Source organism: Coturnix japonica, chromosome 8 (assembly GCF_054131305.1).
Source record: "Coturnix japonica strain WE chromosome 8, WE-NBRP24, whole genome shotgun sequence".
In the NCBI taxonomy this organism is placed as follows: domain Eukaryota; kingdom Metazoa; phylum Chordata; class Aves; order Galliformes; family Phasianidae; genus Coturnix; species Coturnix japonica.
The window spans coordinates 28,747,292-28,759,863 of NC_140670.1; the positions used below are offsets into that span (position 1 = coordinate 28,747,292).

At 42.6% G+C, this 12,572-nt stretch overlaps 1 protein-coding gene across 1 annotated transcript; it reads right to left on the reverse strand.

Annotated features, from left to right (window-relative positions):
• Positions 1–2,395: 2,395 nt before the first annotated feature.
• On the reverse strand, positions 2,396–5,029 carry LOC146760007 (uncharacterized). Its single transcript, XM_085554827.1, has 2 exons — positions 4,668–5,029; positions 2,396–3,035 (listed from the first exon to the last, which is right to left on the reverse strand). Exons 1-2 carry the CDS (start codon positions 4,902–4,904, stop codon positions 2,511–2,513), a joined length of 762 nt encoding a protein of 253 aa, XP_085410953.1. The 5' UTR covers positions 4,905–5,029; the 3' UTR covers positions 2,396–2,510.
• Between the last annotated feature and the right edge of the window lie 7,543 nt (positions 5,030–12,572).

The following is a 12,572-nucleotide window of genomic DNA, read 5'->3' on the forward strand; positions in this document are numbered from 1 at the left end:
TGTCAGATGAAGTCTTATTACTTCTCTAGCAGTTCTTGGTGTTCTGTTCTCTCTGTATCCCCATGTTCTTTCTGTACAGCAACATCTAGCCATGCTCTCTCTTGAGAGATATAATCTTCCTTAGACTTTTCTACTTTCTCTGCCATGAGATGTTCAGCTTCTCAGAGAAAAGTCATTACATTGTTTGGAAAGAAATCCAATTAAAAAAAAGTTGTCTTTTTTAATCCCTTCGAGGTTTTCACAGATGAAAAATACCATAAATGGACCAGACTCTGCAATTTGAAGTGTGTGGGGTGCTTCTGGGAGAGGAGACAATAGACATTTCTGCCAAGTCTTAGTTCTTAATTACTGGATTTTGTAATTCTTTTTCATATTCAGTATACCATAAAAGTAAAAGATAAAATGAAATAAGGCCTGTTAACAATTAGTGCTTGGATTTGTCATGAATAGAGAAGGGAAACTGCTGCAGAGGCTGAAGTAACCCATTTATAGATGCTTACCAAATTTTCATTATACATATATAAAAACTATATGCAGTTTACTACATAGTTTATATTTATTAGCTTAATATATAGTTTATATATAATTTAGCACCGTTACATTATTTCTTAATAAAAGGAAGCATGTTCCTCTACTGCCAGCAAACTTCAGTAACATCCTAATGGTGCAGGGCTCCAAGTACCTCTGTTGGCTGATATGGCAGAGGTCTGCAGAGAGACTCAGAATGCTCCAGACCTGCTAATCTGGGGCCATTGCAGTGTGACAAAGATTAAATACTGGGAACAGAGAGGAAGGCTGGTTGCTTTTTTAAAAGACTTTGCAGGTGGGAAATGAGTTGTAAAACTATACTTTAGAAGGATACATTGAAAGGTGCAGAGCCATACACTCGAGAAATGCAAGAATTGGAGTTGCTTATGTCCCATTAATATTGCTCTCTATGCACTGTTATTATTATGCCCTCACGTAACGAGATGTTATTATGATGCATACACTCCCAGAAGAGAAACTAACCTCTGGCAGATTTACAATGGAAACCAGATGCACCCCTTCTATGGCATCTGCTAATACCTTAAGTGTGTCAGACTTTCATTTAAGTCTAAAATATTTTACTTTAGGGAGAAAAAAAATAAATCACCAAATTGGCTGCACTCAGCCATTTCCAGTGGTAAGACAACCTGTGAATTCTGAACAAATCCTTTAGGCTCAGTGTGTAGTGCTTTTTCCTATGCACAAAGGACCTGGAGCTTGCAGTATCCCATGTCAGTTCATTTAGATGCTATTGATCCCAGGACTGGGAAAGGGATGCGGAATAAATCTGATCTGTTTCCTTTCCTTTCTAGGGTGAAAGCTCTTGGTTGTTTCCTGAAGGGTCTGACAGCAGCGTCTTGTTCTTGCATTTTGACTGAAAGCTGCTGTTGCCTGCCCCGCTGTTGCTCCATTCTGCAAGTAGGAATTAGCAAATTGATACATTAATTACCTATTTCTTCCAGCTCCTCTTGTTAACTCACATCGAAAAAAGTCTGAAAACAGAGACATATCAGCTCAAACTAGCGCTGTAATGATGACTTTATTGCTAATAATACTACAGGCAGCAGTGCTGTTTGGAAGCTTAAAGTTGTAGCCCAGTTTTGGGCCTGATATTCAGTTCTCTGTAGAACTAAACATTGACATTCTGTGTAATAGAAAAATGTGGCTTCAGCTGACGTTATATACTTAGATGACCACCATAAACACAGTTTATACACAATAAACAATTTGAAACTCAGATTGCATTAAGAATTTGCTCTATTGACCTCACATTTATCACAGGAAAGCAGGACAGATTCTACCTACATAATTACATCCCTAATTCTCTCTTAAATGCAGCATTCCTTCCTCTTTGCCCTTGCAGTGCTTTTTAAGTCAAAGGTTTGTGAGCATGCACATGAAACAACAGTGGCTGATCAGGTTTTAAAATGAAGCTTACATCAGTGTTCTTCAAGCGTCAGACACCGTTACAAGGATCTTCCTGGTGATTATAACAAGTGGCAACAAGACAAAATCAAACATTTCTTATCAAGTACTTTGCATCCATGCAAAACGTAGCATAGATTGAATGGGTCAAAGCCACAAGTTAAAAAAACAAGAAAACTTAAAACAAGCAAAGTAACTTGGCAGGACACAATATTGTTTCTTCAGATTAGCTAATGGAAACTACGTGCTACCAATGGGAAAGCACACTGCTCCACTGAAACTAATCGCTCTTCATTAAGGCATCTTTGGAGTTCAAGTAATGTGTGCATTTAGAACAGCACTCTCTGTGTAAAGTAATTCAGGACTATCCCTCATTTTTACTGATTCTTTGAGGAAAATAATTGAAAACAAAGATATGCCATGCCAGTGGATTGTCCCACAAACATTTCTGCATTAGAATGAACTAACACACATGAACTACTGAAGTCACAACAGTACTGAACAGGAACAGTTCTTCACGTGGAGGACTGCAGGACTGGCTGTCAGTAGCTCCAGCATTACTTTTTTTGCACAAATGCCTCTAGAGGAGCAGCAATGTGCATTGTTAAAATGTCCAGAAAGTCACCCTTGTAGAGGCCCAGGACATTCTGCATTTCCTTTTGACTACTGTGTTCTGCCACTTTTCTGTTCTCTTGATTTGCTGAGCTGCACGATTCTTCTGTCTCCTTGTACCCAACCATTACCACAGCACCACAGCTACTTCTGCGCCGAGATCCTCTGTGAGTGAAGAAGGGGCTTTGGTTCTTGTCAGGAAATCCCTTTGTCTTCCTATTGGACCTCTTACTTTCATAGTTCCTGAGCGCCATCAGCCTCTCGTTGAAATACTCTTGCAAGGGTTTGTCATGGAAGCCACTGCTGTGTGCTGGTTGGCCTTTCAGGTGGCCTCTTGAGGAGCTCCCCAAGCAATGGGCGAATGAAGCTGTGTTTGGAAAACTGTTCAGCTGTGAGGAAGGGCTCTTTCCTCTTTCCCAGTCCTGGAAAAGTCGGTTCAAGGCTCGAGTTTCATGATAATTTCTTGATAACTGTTTAAAAGGGGAAGGAGAGAAGCAAGAGTGGGGCAGAAGGGTGAAGGGAATCTGGATTAAAATGTGCTGGTTTACGTAGAGAAAGATCTTAAGGCTCCTCACAGTAAACAGCTGTTGGGAAAAGTTTCAAGTTCTTAACATAAATTCCCTGAGGACTCCAATTCTAATCCCTCTCTGAAAAATAAATGCTTTGGTCCGAGGTTAAACAGCGCTGAGCTCTGACTGTGATGTACTGCTACAATTTTGTGTAACTACTCTGAAGACCTAATTTTCTCAAAGAATCTCTTACCTGTCTCTATTAAGAGAACTTTAAGTCTGTCCTTTCTGAATCTCATTAGCCTGTAGCTGCAGTGTCCTGTGATAGAAATGTGTTCCTATTGTAAGAAATTTTTCTTCTTTTTTGTTTTTTCCTTCCCGTACTCTGCTGTGAATTGCAGTATATTATTACCAGAAAAGCAATTTTCACATGTGATGTATTTCTACATCCTAAAACTATGAAGTTTATTGTTATTACCCTGTGGTATACCATAGACGTACGAGGAGTTTTCTTCTCCTTTCCTATCACAGGATGCCTTTCTCCCTGCCAACCATTTTAATACCTCAGCTACTTGAATAGCCTAAGGCCTGATTTGACTCCCATTGACATCAGTGGGTGTCTCTCCATTGACTTCAGGGGAACACCCATGCTGTGAGCCTCTTTTAACTGTGAGGAAAATCAATGAGTGCCAAAACTGTTTGCTAGAAATTCACCACATAAAAGATCGTCTTTCCATGTCCAGAGTTAAATGTCCCCTGGGCTCTTGAAGTTACTGCTCTGCCATTTCCATCTTCCTCACGAATACCCAAGACATCCCAGTCTGTCTTAAGCTACCAGATGGTTTCAGCTCACTCAATTAAGCTCAACCGTGGCTTTTTCTTTGAAAAATCTTAGCTGTTCAGCTTGATGGAAGAACTGCTTTGCATTATATTACTCTTTCAAATCAATAAAAAGAAAAACTACACTGTGTGTAGACAGTAATGTTTCACAGCTGGACCATGGAACATTTTGCACTCGTTTATTATGCCTGACAATGCCTTTGGTATCACGAAATGATCATTCAAGCAGCTTTTCACAATTGCTAATTAAGTCTAGATACTCGCTAAGGGTTCAGCCACAAATCTGGTTTCAGAGCCCAGCAGTGTCTCAGTAGGGCACTCCATCATCAGCAAGTTGGCAAGCTGCTTACTAATGATGAATGGAAAACATCAAGCACAAACCAGTACGAGTGGGTTGGACAGGCCATGTAAACCAAGCAATCCAGTTTTTGATCTCTCACTATTCCATCACATTCTGGAAGAGACCCAGAAAAATTAATGATCCTGTCTAGAGTGATTATTATTCTGGAGTAAGTTAGGAAACTGAAGAACACTAAAACTTGACTAAAAAGCAGGTTTTCCTTCCCACATCAAACCTTAAAAATATATGTTTAAATAATCTCAGCTTGATAATGTAATGGAGTACAACTCTTTAAAGTTAAGCTTTTCTATATCAAAACATAGTCCAAAGTTTACTAGCACATCACATATCAACTTATTTAGAGAAGTCAGTTGAAATGCTATACATTTCAAAGACAGTTTTTGCATACAGACCTTAATGTCTTGGAAGCCTGGGTACTCTGGGATGATGGGCAAGATACACATGCTAACACTGTTCGACCGCCTTTGCTTCATTGTCATGTGAGAGTAAGAGCAGTTCCTGGAGAGATGGGATTGCTGCAGCTCAGGCGGGTATCCCGTGAAATGGAATGGTTTACAGTCTTCTATGTAGCAAGTTCTTAGGCACAGCATTGAGGCTGGTCCCCCCATTTCAACACCACTCAGAAGCATTTAGAAGCAGTCTGTATTCTAGAACAATCTCCTCTCTAGTTTTCCTCTAGTGGATAATCTCACACCAATGAGTTCCTTGGCAATCTGCAATGTTGAATATCAGCAAACACAGAAGACAGACTAAGCTCTGAGCTCCTGCCGAACTGGGCTCTTAGCGATCACGGGCAAGTGATGCCTTCATTGGGGTCAAACCATTAATGCTGCTTTTATCCTCTGAAAGCTCTTCACAGATGGCTGGTAAATCCAGACTATGAACGTAAAGGGCTCAGGTGAAAGGGGGGAGGAGGGGGAGGGATTTGCAGGGATTACAAAACTCAGCCTTCTGTCGGTAAGGTCTATACTGTCATCTGATGCAGGCTGATGTGACTGCTGACGCAGCAGCAGTTAAAGATGATCGACATCCCACAGGCAAGAGTTGTCACAGCTCACCGTGGAGCAGGCAGATCGCTGTCCTCAGGACTAGGAGCTCCCTGATAACATTAAGGGCTTTTTCTCAGAGACACAAGGTGTGTAAATCAACACAACCAATGGGTAAAGAAAGACAATGTAGACAGCTATAACTACAAAAATACATATCTTCCAACAAATCCTCTGCTACAGGGCTCCCTCAGTGTGACTGGAAATGAGCAGATGATCCAAACTTCCTTCTCTTTTTGTATCTGTGTCTTATATATAACTGGGGAGGGATAAACAGCATCCAAGCAGACATGGTAAGAGACCACGGTAAGAGCAAGACTCCTTTCAGGTAGGGCTGTGAAAGTGTCCACAGTAAGAGTCATAGAATCATAGGGGTACTAACACTGGAAAAGACCACTAAGATCACCAAGTCTAACCCCTGACCCATCAGCACCATGCCCACATAAGAAACAGTAGCTGACCTGAACAGCTCGCATCCTATGAGTGTAAAGAGCTTTGGATCTTATCAATGAGAGCATCAGCTGGATTTGTGTCAGTGCTTTGGACTGCCTGCAGCTGGAGCTTGGCAGGCTGATAACAGAACTCCCCAAAGCAATGTCCGCCTCACTGTTGGGCAAAAGCAGATCAGGAATAAGAAAAGAACTGGTGTAAATAATTACACACAGATCTTCGATATCTACCTGCAAAGATGCAACTCTGCTTTTTTACCTGCTCTGGCTCTGGCATTTTTGATTTGAGAGTAAAATATTTCTCGGGCAGATTTCAGAGCACTGAATGTGAGTGACCACACCCACACACTGCAGAGCAGCATCTGTGTTTACAGCTCCATAGAAGCCACAGAGGAACTCAAACACAAAGCTGGTGATATCAATTTTCTTGCAGAGATGTCACAGCACTCACAAGGTAATAGGAGGATGAGTCATCCTGATGCAGCCCTGGTGACTTGCATTGCTGCATACAGAATAGTACCTTAATGCAGAAGCAAAATATGGCCTCACTAGTAGGGCCTGGGAATTAACACAGCGTCAATGAAGATTCCTGATGCCGTATTTCATTCTAGAAGTCTTTCCTGGTGTAAGTTAGGGAAAAAAAAGAAAAAGGGGGGAAAAAAAGGGTATTTATTTATTATTCCTTCCCAGACCTATGAGATATTCCCTGAGCCAACACCATGTTTCAGAAATGTTCCAGCCAAACCTGGACCACTCAGTCACTGTGGCCAGGGGGAGGTAAGTCCTGGCTGTGAGTCTTCATGCCATGTCACCGACTCTAAACTGCTTCAACCACACAGAAACAAGTGGTGTGTAACCTGACTGGTGCCAGAGCGTGTCTTATGCTTTAAAGAGAAAGGGAAGAAAAAAACACAGCAACAGCAGGAGTCAAATTAGTTTCAGAAAGCAATATTATTTCACAGATTCATGGCCCAAAGCTGTCATCTGATTAACAGAAATAAGAGCGGTGCCAAATAACTGCCATTAACACAGTTGCTTTAGGAGATGTGATATATTGTAAGTGTAGAGGCTTTGCAGGGGTCCTGCAAAAGTACCAGTTTATTGTAGACGCGTAAAGAGTTCCCTCTTTCCATTTAAGCTTCCAGCTCCAAAGCATTTGCCTCGTGGAAGCGAGACCCCAGCAGCTTTCAGTCGGTAATTGCTCATTGTGCTTAATGAGTATGACAAGTGCTACGGAATGCGCCGCATGAATGGAGCCTTAAAAACGTCCCACGCTCCTGCTTTAATCCGAGGTTCTACTCCCACAGTGTAAAATCCGAGCTCCAGGAGTCCCTTACGATCACTCCTTCCTTCTTTTACAGTATCATTACTGCATGCGGCGAGGCCAATGCACTTCGGTCTTCAGCAAAGCTCTTTGTATTGTTGTTTAACATGAAACTTTACATTATCCTTTGATCTTCTGGTGAAAAGAAATATGTCTTTCAGCAGTGTGTAGGCTTCATAGTTACCTATCTTATACCCCAACCTTTATGCTCTTTTAAATAGATTTTTTTTTAAAGGATAATTGCATTCTTACACAATTGATTCCTCACGTCACGTAAGCTAGTATTGTGTGTGTGTGTTTGTGTATGAATCTATACACCCATTTTACTTGGCTATCAAAGCTCTGATCTCACTTGCACCGTTTTGACCTTGGGCAAAGTTATGTGCATCTCTTTTCCTTTATTAGATGGCCAATACTCTTAAAAGAAGAAACAGATGGCTCCTGTTGGCAGATGTCAAACACTCACCTCACTGGGCATGTTTACTATGGGATTTCAGCAGAGACTCCTGTTCCAGAGAGCTACATTTTTGTTATAAGCACCAGTTTTAAACCTGAAGCAAACATTCACTGACAAGGCTGAGACACTGTTCCATTTATGACCCTCAGTGCTTCTGATTCTCTTTTAAAATTGATTGGAGTATGGGAAAGGGATTAGGAAAGCTCATAGTTCAGGGAGCATTAAAATCGAAAGTCAAATAAGAGACAGACAAGGAATAACACATGCAATAACTGTTAGGAGAGGAAGTGCAACCTAAGAGCAGAGCTACACAAAGGGAAGAGTCGCTTCTCCCAGCGTACATGGTGTTGACCTGGGAACACTTTTCCGCTATGGGTGTTTGTGATTAAACCCCCCCCTTTACGCTCTGCCTTCCTTCTGCACAAACTTTCCCATGTGAGTACTGCAAGTGGAGCAGACAGGTGTGTTCCCTTTGTGTCGTGGAATAGAGCAGCTGTGGAGCAGTGAGTTTTGCCACAGCATTCCCTACAATGAGGATTTCAGGGATTTTTTTGTCTTTGTTTCTTTTCCTGTTTTTGTGTGAATACATGATTCTGAGCTTCCTGCCTCAGCGACCCAAAGCAGAGGGAAAGTGGTCGTCATCTGGGCCAGCAGCGTTCACCATGAAGCATCCTCCCTTAATACAAGTCTGTATTAAGAATGAATTTACCCAAACTGCTGATCCTGCTGATTTATAACACGCCGTATCTTTTAGGAAGGCACTTTAGAAGGTATAAAAGCAGACTCCTCCCTCTGTGGGGGATTAATTCTGCTAACTCCAGGTGGACCCTTAATGATGACACTGACAGGTGTTCCAGAAGCATTACACTAATGTGCTTATTTCAGGAGCACAAAGAGCCTCATTGACTCACCTTTATCCCATGGTGCCTTATAAAGCAGAAGGAGGAATTAGCAAATCTACCCCTGAGTAAAATCCAGAAGAGTAAAAATAGAACAGAAGTCATACCAAAAATCATAAACAACATGGCAATTGTTGCACCAGATGCTTTCCTTTTTGTATTCAGTACCTACACTGCAATGAGCTACGAACTGAGCAGATTAACCACACTGAGCTGCAGTGACAGCACCCTTTGCATTCATTTTGGGTCTGACAATCACTCCATCTAGTCTATCTCTGCCATGATTAGCCAAGAGACCTGTAGAAATGGTGGCAAAGAATGAATATAACAGTGCGTGAGCACAGCTTTAACACTCAGCATCAGCATGGCTCTCTGCATAGAGCCAAGAAAGATTAAGTATTGATGCTTGTCTGTATTAGAAATGCAAAGTCACGGCCTGATTGAGCACCTGGTGGGAAGGCAGGGCCAGCCCAGGGGTGCTCAGGTGCATGCAATGTAACTGAGTGATTGGAAGGGCTTGAGCCAGGATCCACCCCTTCCCAGCCCTCATTTAAGGGCTGGCAGTGGAGGTGAGGGTACCTTGTTGGAGATCTCTTATCTGAGGCCTTCTAAAGGTAAGCAGCTTTTTATTCTTGGGGTTTTTCCTTTCACTTTGTTTTTGCATTTGGGCTTATCCTCACTTGCTGTAGCCTGGGAATCTGCTACCCTACTGTTGTTTGTTGTGTTTTCCATCACATTATAGTGTTACATCAGCGATACCAGGTTTATGCTCTAGTAAGTGATGCCCTTTGACCACGGGCCAATACAATACACAGTGAGTGCCTGATGTTCCAATTAGCTGCATGCTTTGAAAGCAGGTCTGCTTGCAGCTTTCTCTCTTTAGATAAAAGCTAATAAAGTAATCTCTGTTATCAGGGTGGTATTTACAGGTCAATGGAAATCCCATCCATTATGCCAGCTCTTATCAGCAGCACCATCAAAAATATCACAGGTAGAGTCAACACAAGATGTGCTGCTTCCCTCCTAGCTTTCCTTGCCCTGTTGTTGCCTTGTCTCTTGCGACCTCAGCTGGCTTCTTCATTCTATCAGCTACAAGCTCAGAATCGGGGACTTGAGGAGGTTTCAGCTCCAGCATTCCTGAGCTATATCCATTAGCCCTCAGAGTCAGCCTCTAAGGTATCTCTCCTGGATAGGAACGAGTTCAGCCTGCAAATTCATCGCTACTATAAGCTCCTTTCCCCTTGGAGCCTTGGATATGGCACAATGGCGCTCCCTGCCGGCCGAGCCGTGGTTGAGGTGGTGGTGAAGATTGCATTTCTGGCTTCTGTCAACTCAAATAGTTTCATCTTAGGATCCCAAAATGCAAATTAGTGGTGTTAATTTAATGAATCTTGCAGCAGATGCAAAGAACTGTCACCTGATTAAGTCAAATGTAACTTAGTGCTGTTATCTGTGGAAGTAAATGCAATTCCAGCCTTGGTGGATCATGCGCCTGGGAGAAATACCTGCTGGATTTGACTGTGGCAGGTGGAACCTGCATCACATCCATGCTGCAACTCGATGAAAGATACAGAAAAAGGAGATTTTGCTCTAGAAATGGACAGCCCTTGTTTCAGTGACTGTCAAGAAATCCTCCTTCTGCCGTGCCTGCCCTTGTTGAAAGCTAATTAGAAACATGGCAACATGATCAAAGCAGCAGACTGGTTTACTGGGAAGGACTGAGGCTCACACCTTCTGAATGGCCCAGAAGAACAGAAGTGCAAATGCTTTTTGGCCACTCAGCAGAAGTGCTTATAATAAATGTATGTGCTGTGAACAAACACTAACCTAAAGCACAATGAAGGAGCAGTATCATACCAGAAAAGAACAGTGCCAGTTATTGACAGAGTAATACAGGCAATTACTGAGGTAAAGAATGGAAAATGACATTACCTTGTGCAGGGCCTGGTGGCTTCATCCTGATGTCTGTGAGCTCGGTGACACAGCTGTGCGGGCACACAGGCCTGTATGGCAGGGAGAAATGTACAGGGATGGTACTGGGTGTTGCTCAGGAAACTGAGGTAATACCAAGCCTGGACAGGGCAATATTGCTGTGTGAAATATTGCTGTGTGAAATGCCTCCAAGGGCTCAGGAGACACAGAGGTTCCTCAGGAGCACAGAGCAGCTCGTGCTGGGCTGTGGTGTTTGGGCGGGAAATGCTGAGGTACCTCAGAGCAGGGAGTGCAGCACCGCTTGGAGGGAATAGCTGTTCTGTCTGTAGCTGGTGTTACAGGTATGATTTATCTGCCATTTTCCATTTGAAATAGGAGAGGAAAAAGACAGACAAGCGATACACCACAAGAAAATGCCTCCGGTTACATCTGCACAGAGCAGGTGTGTGGCTTATCCTGTTTGTTCACCCCATCCTGCTGGGGGTCAGTTGCACTGGTTGGTGTCCTCGGTTATTCCTCAGTGAAAATGCTGAGCCCTTAAAAAGAAAACAACCAAACTCATCACTTCCAAATCCTGTATTTCCAGCTCGCTGTGTCCCTTCTGAAATGGGGAAGTGGGGGAAGGAGAGGAAAAAAGACCGGTTTGGTTCTTGGCAGCTTTCCTCTCATAGAAGAACATTCCACACTTTCACATGAAAGGAATTTTTGGCAAACCAGAGCAAAGAGTCGAAATGACAAACACAAACAATTACAAAAAGAAACTGCCATGCTCAGTAGTTTTCTGTCTGCTGCTCGTGGGTTAGTAAGAGGTTGGTTTGTTGCCTGATCATGAGCTCAGAAGACAGTTCATCTTCAAGTTCACAGCGCTGTTGGCCCAACTACAGAGGATAAGGCTTCCCTTAAGCCTTTGCCCAAGGCCTAACGATGCCTCCAAAAATAACAAGTGGCCTTGAGGTTGGAAATTTTGGTTCACAGAGATTTTGATCGTGTTCTGTAAATGATACGCAAACATCCAAGTGGATGGAAAAAGCTTAGAAGCTGCATAATGTAGTGAACAAGACCAGTTCTGAGATGGAAGTGATTTACTTAATTCTTCATGGTGCTGCTGTCACTTCCAGCCATCTGCTAGCGGGGGCTTGGTTGACAGTCTACTAAGCAGCTTGGGGGATGAAACCTTCCCAAAGCAGAGATCACAAAGAGTTCACTTATTTCTTTACAGCAGAACAGGAAGTGGGTGGAGGGGAAGGGATGAAAGGAAGAAACAGGCTGCTCGTACTCCTTCAGCTTCAGGATGAAAGCTTCACTCTGAAAAAAAACCTGTTAATTTAGTACGTCCTTAATGAGATACAGTGTCAAGGATGCGCAATGAGAAACAGCCAGTGGTATTCTATGAGTCCTACTATGTTCATTACATGACATCTTATAATTTTCATCCAAGATGTTGTCTTTTAAAAAAATATAGAACGTTCTATTTTACTTCTAATTTGGTGCCTTTTTCTGTTGCACCATTGAGCTGTACTGCTGAAGTTGTTATCATCAACTTGTCAAAGCAGCCCTGGGATGGCCTCACTGTGACCACACTACACAGCCAGCAGTGAAATGAGTCCTGCCTGAGACACAAGAAGGTGGGTAATGCTCCCCCCTTCCCTGTTCTGACCCAATGCACTGCTGCTTTTCTCAGCTAACCTTTCTCTACTTTGTACAGCTGTGTAGAATGTGAGAAGGAGTAACACAGAAATGCGAGCAAGCAGTGTTTTTTACTTTCTTACAAGTACTTTATCTCCATAAAAGCTAAAGAAAAGTACTGTAGAAGCATAGGCATAATGGTACTTGTTCCTCATGCTCAGCCCTCATGATTCAGCATGCTGGTCACTGTTTCCTTCAGGAAATCTCCTGTCATTCACAGGCTCGAATGCACAGCTCAAGACAAGGAACAACAGTGGGGGGAGGGACAACTGCTGGCTGTTTTCTAGTTGTTTTGTAGCAGTTCTCACGTGCAGTCTGCTTAGGGAGCAGAGTACTACATGCTTTATAAAGCCAGCTTCCAAAGCAATTTTAATGAGTTTTCTTATATATGGTGATGCCCTCAAGTTCTAGGTATGCTCAGATCAAAGCAATACTAAATGCGTTTAATAACCAGAGCCATTTTAGCTTGATATTTTAACCTAACTCTATTTATTGCCTACAGAA